Source organism: Oncorhynchus mykiss, chromosome 7 (genome assembly GCF_013265735.2).
Source record: "Oncorhynchus mykiss isolate Arlee chromosome 7, USDA_OmykA_1.1, whole genome shotgun sequence".
NCBI lineage: Eukaryota > Metazoa > Chordata > Actinopteri > Salmoniformes > Salmonidae > Oncorhynchus > Oncorhynchus mykiss.
The window spans coordinates 77,817,318-77,831,719 of record NC_048571.1 but is presented as its reverse complement, the minus strand read 5'-3'; the positions used below and the strand labels follow the sequence as shown (position 1 = coordinate 77,831,719).

At 44.2% G+C, this 14,402-nt stretch overlaps 1 protein-coding gene across 3 annotated transcripts in view; it reads right to left on the bottom strand.

The window, feature by feature from the left end:
- Positions 1-1,654: 1,654 nt before the first annotated feature.
- Positions 1,655-14,402, bottom strand: part of LOC110528540 (TOX high mobility group box family member 2) — a 207,498-nt gene continuing 194,750 nt past the window's right edge. For 2 of the 3 annotated variants that reach the window (XM_036984125.1, XM_036984126.1), the window contains 3 exons: positions 12,040-12,438; positions 7,220-7,356; positions 1,656-1,824 (listed from right to left, as the gene is read on the bottom strand). In XM_036984125.1, coding sequence (XP_036840020.1) covers positions 1,782-1,824; positions 7,220-7,356; positions 12,040-12,438 — 579 coding nt within the window. In that variant the 3' untranslated portion in view covers positions 1,656-1,781. Of the gene's footprint in view, positions 1,825-7,219; positions 7,357-12,039; positions 12,439-14,402 lie in introns of all 3 variants that reach the window. The other variant, XM_036984127.1, reaches the window with a different exon arrangement.

Genomic DNA, 14,402 nt, shown 5'->3' with positions numbered 1-14,402 from the left:
CCCAAATGCACACGCGCACACATACGCACAGTAGCACACGCATACACTCCCACACACATGCAGGCACGCAACCACACACACAAGATACACTTTGAAATACAAACCAATGACTTACAGGTAATACTAAAGAAGAGGAAGAAAAGCTATCTGGACTTCGAATTCCCAATTTGATCAAAGTGATATTTACAATCACACTGTGACAGCTTGGTAAACCTCCACAGGTCTTTCATTAAAAAAAGGTTGAATTTATGTAATTATCCTTTCCCACCCATTCACTTTGTATTGTTATAAGTCACAGACCCTAAAGCAAAGCAACAGTAACATCAAGGCCTGTGTGCTGAAACCTAACAGAAAAGTCAAAGAAAATGTAGCAAGCGAGAAAGAAATAAAAACAACAACAAGAAAAGAAAACATAATACATTTTTAAAATGATTAAATGAGAAGAAGAAGAAGAAGAAGAAGGAAAAGAAGAAGAATGCTTTTTGCTAATTTTATTCCAATTAAAGCTCAGTTTAGTCCCTGAGGGGGACTATTTTCATGGTTCTTCAATTTTTCTTTACTCTGAGACAAATATGAGAGCTCTAGAATCAGGCAGGAGAAGAAATACGCTGAGAAAAAAAAATCGCTAGTAGTCATCGGAACTTTGCACAAATCTTTCTAAAAACCGAAAAGATTACATTGACAAAAAAAGGGTGGTGGTTGGTGGTGGTAGGAGTGGGTTGGGGGGTTGGTGGTAGGAGTGGGTTGGGGGGTTGGTGGTAGGAGTGGGTTGGGGGGTTGGTGGTAGGAGTGGGTTGGGGGGTTGGTGGTAGGAGTGGGTTGGGGGATTGGTGGTAGGAGTGGGTTGGGGGGTTGGTGGTAGGAGTGGGTTGGGGGGTTGGTGGTAGGAGTGGGTTGGGGGGTTGGTGGTAGGAGTGGGTTGGGGGGTTGGTGGTAGGAGTGGGTTGGGGGGTTGGTGGTAGGAGTGGGTTGGGGGGTTGGTGGTAGGAGTGGGTTGGGGGGTTGGGGAGGTGGTGGTAGGAGTGGGTTGGGGGGTTGGGGGGTTGGTGGTAAGAGTGGGTTGGGGGGTTGGTGGTAGGAGTGGGTTGGGGGGTTGGGGAGGTGGTGGTAGGAGTGGGTTGGGGAGGTGGGGGGTTGGGGGGTGGTGGTAGGAGTGGGTTGGGGTTGGGGGGTTGGGGAGGTGGTGGTAGGAGTGGGTTGGGGGGTTGGGGAGGTGGTGGTAGGAGTGGGTTGGGAAGGTGGGGGGTTGGTGGTGGTAGGAGTGGGTTGGGGGGTTGGGGAGGTGGTGGTAGGAGTGGGTTGGGGAGGTGGGGGGTTGGTGGTGGTAGGAGTGGGTTGGGGGGTTGGGGAGGTGGTGGTAGGAGTGGGTTGGGGGGTTGGGGAGGTGGTGGTAGGAGTGGGTTGGGGAGGTGGGGGGTTGGGGAGGTGGTGGTAGGAGTGGGTTGGGGGGTTGGTGGTGGTAGGAGTGGGTGGCGGGGTTGGTGGTGGTAGGAGTGGGTTGGGGAGGTGGGGGGTTGGGGAGGTGGTGGTAGGAGTGGGTGGGGGGGTTGGTGGTGGTAGGAGTGGGTTGGGGAGGTGGGGGGTTGGGGAGGTGGGGGGTTGGGGAGGTGGTGGTAGGAGTGGGTTGGGGGGTTGGTGGTGGTAGGAGTGGGTGGGGGGGTTGGTGGTGGTAGGAGTGGGTTGGGGGGTTGGGGTGTTGGGGGGTTGGTGGTGGTAGGGAATGTTAGGAGGTTGAGGGCTGACTCCCTGGTGTCTTTTCTTGTCGACGGCGACCTCCAGTTTCAAGTGAGGTAGAGTGGCTTGTCCCTGGCTATCATGCTGCCACTGAAAAAAAGAAGAGAGGGGGATGGTGAGAAGAGAAGGAGGAATCGGAAAACAAGAAGAGACAGAAAGGGTGAGAAGAGAAGGAATAAATAAAACACAGATTTTCCCTTCTCCTTTGAAGTACAGTAGGGACAATTATAAAACTAAAATTGAAGGAATAAAGCATGCCATGTGTTTGTTGGAGTACATTCCAAACAGATGTGCCTAACAGAAGTTTTGATAGCTATTCAGTTAACACTAGAACCGCTAAAGAAGTCATTTTGACTGCACATTATTTATTTATTTTTATACTCTGCCATTTTTTAAGTCATGCCCCCCTCTGTCCTTGACTTTTCCTAAATAAGTCTATATAACAAACTGTTGTTGTTAGAATCTTAATATCACAAACAGAACTGTAGTTGGAACCAGTTTAAGGAGGGCATGTCATGTTTTTGAACAGTTTCGCTCCATTGCCCCTCCTTCTCCCAACAGTAGGGTCTGTGCCCCTCCTTCTCCCAACAGTAGGGTCTGTGCCCCTCCTTCTCCCAACAGTAGGGTCTGTGCCCCTCCTTCTCCCAACAGTAGGGTCTGTGCCCCTCCTTCTCCCAACAGTAGGGTCTGTGCCCCTCCTTCTTCCAACAGTCGGGTCTGTGCCCCTCCTTCTCCCAACAGTAGGGTCTGTGCCCCTCCTCTTCCCAACAGTGGGGTCTGTGCCCCTCCTTCTCCCAACAGTAGGGTCTGTGCCCCTCCTTCTCCCAACAGTAAGGTCTGTGCCCCTCCTTCTCCCAACAGTGGGGTCTGTGCCCCTCCTCCTTCCAACAGTTGAAAGTGCAGTACCCAGCTGGTAATAACCCTTATAATTGCCTCGAAACTGAACCTAAACTCTACCTAAATTAATTTCACACATATGCCAACAGATTAAATAAATTAGGTAAATGATGATTGGGAGAAAAGAGGAGAATGAGGATGAGTTGATGAGCGAGGGGAAGCAAATGCATAATTCTGTAATCACCAATTGTGAATGAAGAACAGGGCGGGCCAGTCTATTGTACCGATCCATTTTAATATGCCCCTTCACTTGTGCCCCCTTCACATGAAGAGACATCTGTTGGCATGTCTTGTGGGGTATGCATGGGTGTCCGAGCTGTGTGCTAGTAGTTTAAATAGACAGCTCAGTGCATTCAGTATGTCAATACTTACAAAAACAATTAGTGATGAAGTTCATCTCTCCTCTACTTTGAGCCATGAGAGACGGACATGCATATTATTAATGTTAGTGATACCTGTATATTTAAGGGCCAGCCGTGCTGCCCTGTTCTGAGCCAATTGTCATTTTTGAAAGTCCGTCTTTGTGGCACAGGCTTTACTCAGAGCCTGTGCCACAAGGCTCTGGAAGAAGGGGGGGCACAGACCCTACTGTTGGTGAAGGGGGGGCACAGACCCTACTGTTGGTGAAGGGGGGGAACAGACCCTACTGTTGGTGAAGGAGGGGCACAGACCCTACTGTTGGTGAAGGGGGGGGCACAGACCCTGCTGTTGGTGAAGGGGGGGCACAGACCCTACTGTTGGTGAAGGGGGGGCACAGACCCTACTGTTGGTAAAGGGGGGGCACAGACCCTACTGTTGGTGAAGGGGGGGAACAGACCCTACTGTTGGAAGAAGGAGGGGCACAGACCCTACTGTTGGTGAAGGGGGGGAACAGACCCTACTGTTGGTGAAGGAGGGGCACAGACCCTACTGTTGGTGAAGGGGGGGGCACAGACCCTGCTGTTGGTGAAGGGGGGGCACAGACCCTACTGTTGGTGAAGGGGGGGCACAGACCCTACTGTTGGTAAAGGGGGGGCACAGACCCTACTGTTGGTGAAGGGGGGGAACAGACCCTACTGTTGGTGAAGGGGGGGAACAGACCCTACTGTTGGTGAAGGGGGGGCACAGACCCTACTGTTGGTGAAGGGGGGCACAGACCCTACTGTTGGTGAAGGGGGGGCACAGACCCTACTGTTGGTGAAGGGGGGGCACAGACCCTACTGTTGGTGAAGGGGGGGCACTTTTGCTTCCGTCCAGGTCTGAGGGCACACATTTTCTTGTAGGCTTAGATTGAAGATATGGCAAACAAGAATGGCAATATCATCTGCTATTATCCTCAGTAATATTCCATTGTCAGACCCAAGTTGTCAGACCCATGTGACTTGTCGTTGTTGATAGACGACAACAAAATAATTAACCTCTTCCACACTCACTTTTCGTAAATCAAAATGACAATGCTTTTCTTCCATAATTTGGTCAGTTATACTTGGATGCGTAGGGTCGGCATTTGTTGCTGGTATGTCATGCCTAAGTTTGCTAATCTTGCCTATTAAAAAATTATCAAAGTAGTTGGCAATATCAGTGGGTTTTGTGATGAATAAGCCATCTGATTCAATGACTGATGGAGCTGAGTTTGCCCTTTTGCCCAAAATTTCATTTAATGTGCTCCAAAGCCTTTTACAATCATTCTTAATATCATTTATCTTTGTTTCATAGTATAGTTTCTTCTTCTTTTTATTCAGTTTAGTCACATGATTTCTCAATTTACAGTACGTTTTCCAATTGGTTGTGCAGCCAGACTTATCCCTTATCAATCCACGGGGATATAGCAGTTGTATAGTCATTTTCTTAATGTGTCAAGTGGAGCATCTGGTTGCTCCTCATTACACACCACAGACCAGCAAATATTATTTTCATCATTAACTTAGGAATCTTTACAAAACTTCTCATATGACCTCTTATACACTATATTAGGCCCAGTCGTTGGTTTACTTAGATATGGCTATTATATTGTGATCACTACATCCAATGGATTTGGATACAGGTTTAAAGCAGATTTCTCCAACATTAGTAAAGATGTGATCAATACATCTTTGTGATTTCACTCCTGCAGTTTGTAAATACCCTGGTAGGTTGACTGACAACCTGAACCAGGATTCAGGCACTGGTTACAGATTGAAGCTTTTTCTTGAGTGGGCAGCTTGATAAAAGCCAGTCAATATTAAGGTCACCCAGGAAATATACCTCTCTGTTGATATCACATACTGTACATGATCAAGCATTTCACACATATTATCCAGATACTGACTGTTAGCACTTGGTGGTCTATAGCAGCTTCCCACAAGAATGGGCTTCAGGTGAGGCAGGTAGCCATATTACTTCAACAGTATTTAACATGAGATTATCTCTAACCTTTACAGGAATGTAAAGGCTGCATATACAGTGGGGCAAAAAAGTATTTAGTCAGCCACCAATTGTGCAAGTTCTCCCACTTAAAAAGATGAGAGAGGCCTGTACACTTCAACTATAGAAGACAAAATGAGAAAAAAAATCCAGAAAATCACATTGTAGGATTTTTTATGAATTGATTTGCAAATTATGGTGGAAAATAGGTATTTGGTCAATAACAAAAGTTTATCTCAATACTTTGTTATATACCAATGTTGGCAATGACAGAGGTCAAATGTTTTCTGTAAGTCTTCACAAGGTTTTCACACACTGTTGCTGGTATTTTGGCCCATTTCTCCATGCAGATCTCCTCTAGAGCAGTGATGTTTTGGGGCTGTCGCTGGGCAACACAGACTTTCAACTCCCTCCAAAGATGTTCTATGCGGTTGAGATCTGGAGACTGGCTAGGCCACTCCAGGACCTTGAAATGCTTCTTACGAAGCCACTCCTTCGTTGACAGGGCGGTGTGTTTGGGATCATTGTCATGCTGAAAGACCCAGCCACGTTTCATCTTCAATGCCCTTGCTGATGGTAGGCTTTGTTACTTTGGTCCCAGCTCTCTGCAGGTCATTCACTAGGTCCCCCCGTGTGGTTCTGGGATTTTTGCTCACTGTTCTTGTGATCATTTTGACCCCACGGGGTGAGATCTTGCGTGGAGCCCCAGATCGAGGGAGATTATCAGTGGTCTTGTATGTCTTCCATTTCCTAATAATTGCTCCCACAGTTGATTTCTTCAAACCAAGCTGCTTACCTATTGCAGATTCAGTCTGGTGCAGGTCTACAATTTTGTTTCTGGTGTCCTTTGACAGCTCTTTGGTCTTGGCCATAGTGGAGTTTGGAGTGTGACTGTTTGAGGTTGTGGACAGGTGTCTTTTATACTGATAACAAGTTCAAACAGGTGCCATTAATACAGGTAACGAGTGGAGGACAGAGGAGCCTCTTAAAGAAGAAGTTACAGGTCTGTGAGAGCCAGAAATCTTGCTTGTTTGTAGGTGACCAAATACTTATTTTCCACCATAATTTGCAAATAAATTCATTAAAAATCCTACAATGTGATTTTCTGGATTTTGTCTGTCATAGTTGAAGTGTACCTATGATTAAATTTACAGGCCTCTCTCATCTTTTTAAGTGGGAAAACTTGCACAATTGGTGGCTGACTAAATACTTTTTTGCCCCAATGTATATTTAGGCCACAACAGTGGCATTTCTCACATTTCTGTAGAAATTATAGCCATGTATTGCTACCACTGTATCATCAAAGGTATTATCTAAGTGAGTTTCAGAGATTGATTTCATGAAACTTGTTTCATAGGCTACATATGTTAATGTGGGCTATTTTGAGCACTTTTTTGCAATGCTTGATTTATTTAATCGCTTTACTGGGAAGCTTGTCAGAAGCAGACATGAACATATTATTTCTGTTTGAGCTGATAGTGCAGAGGGTGCTGCACACAGTGAACTTCCTACTAGGGCACACCGCCTCAGTGCTAACAGTATGACTCTGGTTCATAGGCACATGATTACTGTATACAACAGCTGTAAGATTGACAGAGGCATTCAGGACAGTTACAGGGACATAATGAAGTTAATTACATTGTGACTGCCAACGCCCAACGGGATAATGTACATTTGCTGCAGCATTACTACAACTCAGCGACACAATGGTAGGGATTATCTGAGCTGGGCTTGGGTCATTGATAAGTCATTGTCTCAACACAGCCTTGAAATGTGTGGACAGAGTCCAGGAGCCAAGATGATTTGGATGTAAACATGAGCTGACAATAATCAACTATTTTTGACTGCTGTCATATTGACACTTACTGTAGCTGAGCCAAAATTGAGGACTGAAACAGTACAAAGTCAATTCAAGGACACAAAGCAGTGGTATCAAAGGTATTTTTGAATAAACATTTGAGTCAACATTAAATAACACAATTGTGTACTCAAAGGCATTCACTTAAACTGTTAAAATAGCATTGAATAAGTATTAAATATTGGACTAAATAATCATTCTGAATGGAAAATCTCCATTGAAATAGTTTCTTAGTCCCAAGCTAGCCTTACTCTGGGTCTAGAAAACTGTCCCTATTCTAAGGTATAAACAGTATAGAGTTAAAAATAGTTTCCTTTACAAAGCCGATACTGGTCTGGGCTATCTCACCTGCAGTGGTTGCCACCACACTCCCGATCGCAGTATTCACTGTCCCACTCGTGGTTCTGTCTCCCTCCAGGGTTAGGGGCCCCTGGGGACTGGGAACCCACACTTTTATGGTACTCTGACTGTAGGTGGGAAAATCCCTATAGGAGAAAGAGAGAGCGAGGCCATGGCATTAGTTTAAGTTTCTGACAATGTACACTTGCCATATGGAGAGGGGAGAACAAGAGAGAGATGCAGGGGAGGGGTGGAGAGGGAGAGGAAGAGAGAGAGGGAGAGACAGAGAGAAAGGGAGAGAAAGGGAGCGATTCCAGCCACAAATGGATAAAGCATAGGGGTCATGGTGTTAGCTTTGCAGCTTTTAGTTGATGTGTTATTCCAACCTGGCCTCAGAGCAAAACGTATTATATATTACTAAAATATGTGCCACTCCGTTTAGTATTATATGTAACTTTATGTTAGGTTGGATTACCAATGTAATAGCGGTCGTACAAAATAATATGAATTGTAGTATGTACAGTGCATTCGGAAAGTATTCAGACCGAGTGGTGCAGCGGTCTAAGACACTGCATCTCAATACAAAAGGCATCACTGCAGTCCCTGGTTTGAATCCAGGCTGCATCACTTCCGGGTGTGATTGGGAGCCCCATAGGGCAGTGCACAATTGGCCTAGCGCTGTCCAGGTTTTTATTTGACCTTTATTTAACTAGGCAAGTCAGTTAAGAACAAATTCTTATTTTCAATGATGGCCTAGGAACAGTGGGTTAACTGCCTGTTCAGGGGCAGAACGACAGATTTTTACCTTGTCAGCTCGCGGGTAACCTTTCGGTTACTAGTCACCCCAGTTTGGCCAGGGTAGAGCGTCATTGTAAATAACAATTTGTTCCTAACTGACTTGCCTATTTCAATTATGTAGACAGGTGTGTGCCTTTCCAAATCATGTCCAATCAATTTAATTTACCACAGGTAGACTAAACAATTTTTGCTCAGGCTGGTTGTTCTTAGTTCTCTGACAACTTATCCTGACTTATGGAGAGAGTAGAAAGAGACAGAAGGAGGAGGGGAAGGGATTGACATAGGAAGAGAGGGAAAGAAACAGGAGGAGGGAGAGGCTTGCTCTTTACTTAAGGTCTGAATGCCAAATTCTGCTACATTTCTATTTTAGATGAGTTTAAATGCTAATTGGTTTGGCAGCATAGTACCTCAAGCAAGCCAATAACATGTACAGTTCAATTTGAGAGAGAGAATAAAGAGAGAGAGCGAGAGTGAGAGAGTATAACAAGGGGAAGGGAGAGATAGTTACTGAGTATAATGTATACATGCTTGTGATGCAAAGCTGAGGAACGGAAATATGAATAGAGCTGTTTACATCTAAAGCAGATATCATGCATCAACCCTAAGTATTGTAAATACAGTCGCAAGAACAAGGATGTGAACCCTTTGGAATTACCTGGATTTCAGCATAAATTGGTCATAAAATTTGATCTTCATCTGGGTCATAACAATAGACAAACACAGTCTGCTTAAACTAATAACACACAAACAATTATATGTTTTCCTGTCTTTATTGAACACACTGTGTAAAAATTCACAGTTCAGGGTGGGAAAAGTATGTGAACCCTTGGATTTCATAGCTGGTTGACCCTCCATTGGCAGGAATAATCTCAATCAAACGTTTTCTGTAGTTGTGGATCAGACCTACACAACGGTCAGGTGGAATTTTGGACCATTCCTCTTGACAAAACTGTTTCAGTTCAGAAATATTATTGGGATGTCTGGTGTGAACCGCTCTCTTGAGGTGATGCCACAACATCTCAATCGGGTTGAGGTCAGGACTCTGACTGGGCCACTACAGAAGGCGTATTTTCTTCTGTTGAAGCCATTCTGTTGTTGATTTACTTCTGTGTTTTGGGTCGTTGTCCTGTTGCATCACCCAACTTCTGTTGAGCTTCAATTGGCAGACAGATAGCCTTACATTCTCCTGCAAAATGTCTTGATAAACTTAGGAATGTATTATTCCGTCGATGTTAGCAAGCTGTCCAGGCCCTGCGGCAGCAAAGCAGTCCCAAACCATGACGCGCCCTCCACCATACTTTACAGTTGGGATGAGGTTTTGATGTTGGTGTGCTGTGCTTTTTTTCTCCACACATAGTGTTGTGTGTTCCTTCCAAACAACTCAATTTTAGTTTAATCTGTCCACAGAATATTTTGCCAGTAGCGCTGTGGAACCTCCAGATGCTCTTTTGCGAACTTCAGACGTGCAGCAATGTTTTTTTGGGACAGCAATGGGTTCTTCCGTGGTGTCCTCCCATGAACACCATTCTTGTTTTGTGTTTTACATATCGTAGACTCGTCAACAGAGATGTTAACATGTTACAGAGATTTCTGTAAGTCTTTAACTGACACACTAGGATTCTTCTTAACCTCATTGAACATTCTGCTCTCTGCTCTTTGCAGGACGGCCAGTCCGGCCAGTCCAGTGCTGAACTTTCCCCATTTATAGACAATTTGTCTTACCGTGGACTGATGAACTTACTGATACTTTTGTAACCCTTTCCAACTTTAAGCAAGTCAACAATTCTTAATCTTAGGTCTTCTGAGATCAAATTTGTTTGAGGTATGGTTCACATCAGGCAATGCTTCTTGTGAATAGCAAACTCAAATTTTGTGAGTGTTCTTTATAGGGCAGGGCAACCAACATCTTCAATCTCGTCTCATTGATTGGACTCCAGGTTAGCTGACTCCTGACTCCAATTAGCTTTTAGAGAAGTCATTAGCCGAGGGGTTCACAGATTTTTTCCAACCTACACTGTGAATTTTTAAATTATGCATTCAATTTCGACAAGAAAAATACAATACGTTGTGTGTTATTAGTTTAAGCACACTGTGTTTGTACATTGTTGTGAATTATGACAAATATATGCAGAAATCCAGGTAATTCCAAAGGGTTCACATACTTTTTCTTGCCACTGTATATACAGTTGAAGTCGGAAGTTTACATACACTTAGGTTGGAGTCATTAAAAATTGTTTTTCATCCACTCCACAAATTTCTTGTTAACAAACCAAACTACAGTTTTGGCAAGTTGGTTATGACATCTACTTTGTGACACAAGTCATTTTTCAAACAATTGTTACAGACAGATTATTTCAGAAGTTGACATACACTAAATTTACTGTGCCTTTAAACAGCTTGGAAAATTCCAGAAAATGATGTCATGGCTTTAGAAGCTTCTGATAGGCTAATTGACATCATTTGAGTCAATAGGAGGTGTACCTGTGGATGTATTTCAAGACATACCTACAAACTGAATGCCTCTTTGCTTGACATCATGGGTAAATCCCATGGGTAAATCATGGGTAAATCAAAAGACCTTAGAAAAACAATTGTAGACATCCACAAGTCTGGTTCATCCTTGGGAGCAATTTCCAAATGCCTGAAGGTACCACGTTCATCTGTACAAACAATAGTGCGCAAGTATAAACACCATGGGACGACGCAGCAGTCATACTGCTCAGGAAGGAGATGCGTTCTGTCTCCTAGAGATGAAAGTACTTTGGTGCGAAAGGTGCAAATCAATCCCAGAACAACAGCAAAGGACCTTGTGAAGATGCTGGAGGAAATAGGTACGAAAGTATCTATATCCACAGTAAAACGAGTCCTATATCGACATAACCTGAAAGGCCGCTCAGCAAGGAAGAAGCCACTGCTCCAAAACCACCATAAAAGCCAGACTACGGTTTGCAACTGCACATGGGGACAAAGATCATACTTTTTGGAGAAATGTCCTCTGGTCTGATGAAACAAAAATATAACTGTTTGGCCATAAAGACCGTCGTTATGTTTGGAGGAAAAAGGGGGAGGCTTACAAGCCGAAGAACACCATCCCAACAATGAAGCACGGGGTTAGCAGCATTATGCTGTGGAGGTGCTTTGCTGCAAGAGGGACTGGTGCACTTCACAAAATAGATGGCACATGAGGAAGGAATATTATGTGGATATATTGAAGCAACATCTCAAAACGTCAGTCAGGAAGTTAAAGCTTGGCCGCAAATGGGTCTTCCAAATGGACAATGACCCCAAGCATACTTCTAAAGTTGTGGCAAAATGGCTTAAGGACAACAAAGTCAAGGTATTGGAGTGGCCAACACAAAGCCCTGACCTCAATCGTATAGAGCATTTGTGGGCAGAGTAGAAAAAGCGTGCGCGAGCAAGGAGGCCTACAAAACTGACTCAGTTACACCAACTCTGTCAGGAGGAATGGGTCAAAATTCACCCATTTAATTGTGGAAAGCTTGTGGAAGGCTACCTGAAACATTTGACCTAAGTTAAACAATTTAAAGGCAATGCTACCAAATACTAATTGAGTGTATGTAAACTTCTGACCCACCGGAATTGTGATACAGTGAATTATAAGTGAAATAAGTCTGTAAACAATTGTTGGAAAAATTACTTGTGTCATATGTAGATGTCCTTAACGACTTGCCAAAACTATAGTTTGTTAACAAGAAAATGTTAAATCAAGCTTAGCATTCATTTTACAGGCAGTTGATACATATCAAAACTATCGCCCCACCTAATTCTGATTCTGGACCAGTCATACTGTTTAGACTAATAATGGAATTGGTAATGGAATGCTGATCCAAACTAGTTGCTAAGGTTACAGAGAACCAAACGGTTATAAATTGTTTGGAATTAGGAATGAGTAATTTAATAGGATCTCTATGGTCCATACTCTCCACACTAGCCTACTGAAAACTGAGCATGTTCAGTATTCCTTCATATAATTTGGTGATATGATATGAAATGTGCAGAGTCACACGAACCTGCTGGCCAGGAGGAGGTGAGTGAAGGGATGCCTGGAGTCCCATCTGGTGGGAGATGATTGGCTGGGACTGGCCGTGCTGCATGCGGATTGGTTGGTTGAGGAGGGAGTTCTGGTGCATGGAGAGCTGTTGGTGCAAGGGCGGGCTGATCTGGAAGGAGGAAGGGGGAGAGGCACTAATGCTGGGCAGCATCTGAGACTGGCTGAGGGTCCGGGAGAGTGCGTGACGCGTAGCCCCCGCGTAGCCCTGCATGTCCGACAGGGGGAAGCCCCCTGGCCCCAGACTGTAGGGGGAGGAGGGCTGGGGTGGCACGCTGTACAGGGGTGGATTGGGGGGCATCATGTGGGAGGAAGGCTGGTTCGTCTGGATACTTTTCGTCTCCACAGGGTCATTGTAGTTCTGAGGACAGAGGGGAAGACAAGAGGGACAAAAAGGACAGTTAAAATAGGTATTACCCAATATATTACACAGCTAATTTATATTGGTGAGATACAGGTATGTCAATGTAAATATATTACCCTATACATTACACAACTAATACACTAAATTAGTAGAACATATGAATACATCATCCACTCAGGTCCCTCTATGTGAAAATCATGATGTTGAGTTCATTTCAGCATGGAAGTCACATCCCCTGAGCTGCTTCATTTCATAGATCTGAAATAGCAAGCGTATATGTATACTTTGCTGCGGTATGAAGTATGTTCAGGCCCTCTCATTAGCTGTCACAGTTGTTGACGTGAGCTATGTCTGCTATTTGGTAATGGCGTACATACTGTCTATTGAACAGTGCCAGAGAAATAATCAATGAAAAGATGGATAGAAGACTAAAGACGAGGGAGATACATTTGCAGGTCAAGTGGAAAATGAAATGGTAAAGAATGGTGAGAGATGGGTGGGAGTGAAGTGTGTGTGTGCTCCCTTCCAAGCACTGAACAACCACAACTGAAAGCAGTACTATTTTAAACTATACTATACCACTAAGCCTATTCTATGAGTATTATTTGTGGAGATTTAGAAATGTGAAACTTTAAAGGGGCAGGCAGTAGTAACAAGGTAAGGAAACCAATAATGTATCATTTGGGTGAACTATCCCATTATGTGTCCCTTGGTGGGTTGAAAAGCACTAACCTCCATTTTGACTTTCTGAATGAATGAACCTCGTTAACTTGGGGCTTTTAAACGAGACATGTACTGTAGTCATCAAGCTCCATTTGTGTGTGTTCTTTTCCCCCCAACATAGATCATCAGTGTGCGTCACAAACAAAATGGTAACAGGTGCACGCCGAACACACCGGGCATGTGACTCGTCCAAAAATGTCACTCTGACAATTTCTAATTACCTTCTATTCCTCTGTCCTTGATTCCCACTTCTCTTCAGCAATTTAAACACACTATTTAAAGAGGACTCCTTTTGAATGGCTACATGTACTATGTGTCTTGTTGTGAGTGGTGGTGAATGAATGGTAGATTTGCAGTTTTTTTCTGCCTGTTTTAATTTCTTTTAAAGGCCTGCCAATCTGCACACGCATCAATCAAGCCCTTGAATACGAGATGTGTCAGAAAGCAATATTTAATTACGCAAACGAGTGGTGAGAATGAGCTTTATTAAAGGGGAAAAACTTGCAACTGGTAAAGAGAGAGGTTGATGAATAAACTGTTCATGCCTTAATCAAGGCATTTGTTTTGGGCTTGTAAGCCTTGGAGGAAGTGTGAGGCCATGGGGACCGGTGGGAGGCTGTTTAACATGGTAATGCAATTTGGGTTTATGTGAAGCGAAAACAATGTAGTGGAGACATGGAAATGGAAGACATAGGTGCTTGGCACTAAGACTGGCACACGAAAAATGTTAGTAGGATGTATTATGATGCAATCCTACTGTATATTATGCATCCAATCTGGTTCTGAATTTGTACTTTAAGACTCATAGTTGAGAAACAACAGACATGAATTGATTATCTTGTCCAAAGTCTAAATATCAAAGTATATATGATAAGTTGAATACAGAATGTCTAAATATCTAGGGGTAAGAGGAAAGCAGCCTCAGGCAGTTGCTCAGGCAGTTCCTCAGGCAGTTCCTCAGGCAGCCCCAGACAGATCCTCAGTCAGTTCCTCAGTCAGTTCCTCAGTCAGTTCCTCAGGCAGATCCTCAGTCAATTCCTCAGGCAGTTCCTCAGGCAGTTCCTCAGGCAGCCTCAGGCAGTTCCTCAAGCAGTTCCTCAGGCAGTTGCTCAGGCAGCCCCAGGCAGATCCTTAGGCAGTTCCTCAGACAGTTCCTCAGTCAGTTCCTCAGTCAGTTCCTCAGTCAGTTCCTCAGGCAGTTCCTCAGTCAGTTCCTCAGGCAGTTCCTCAGGCAGTTC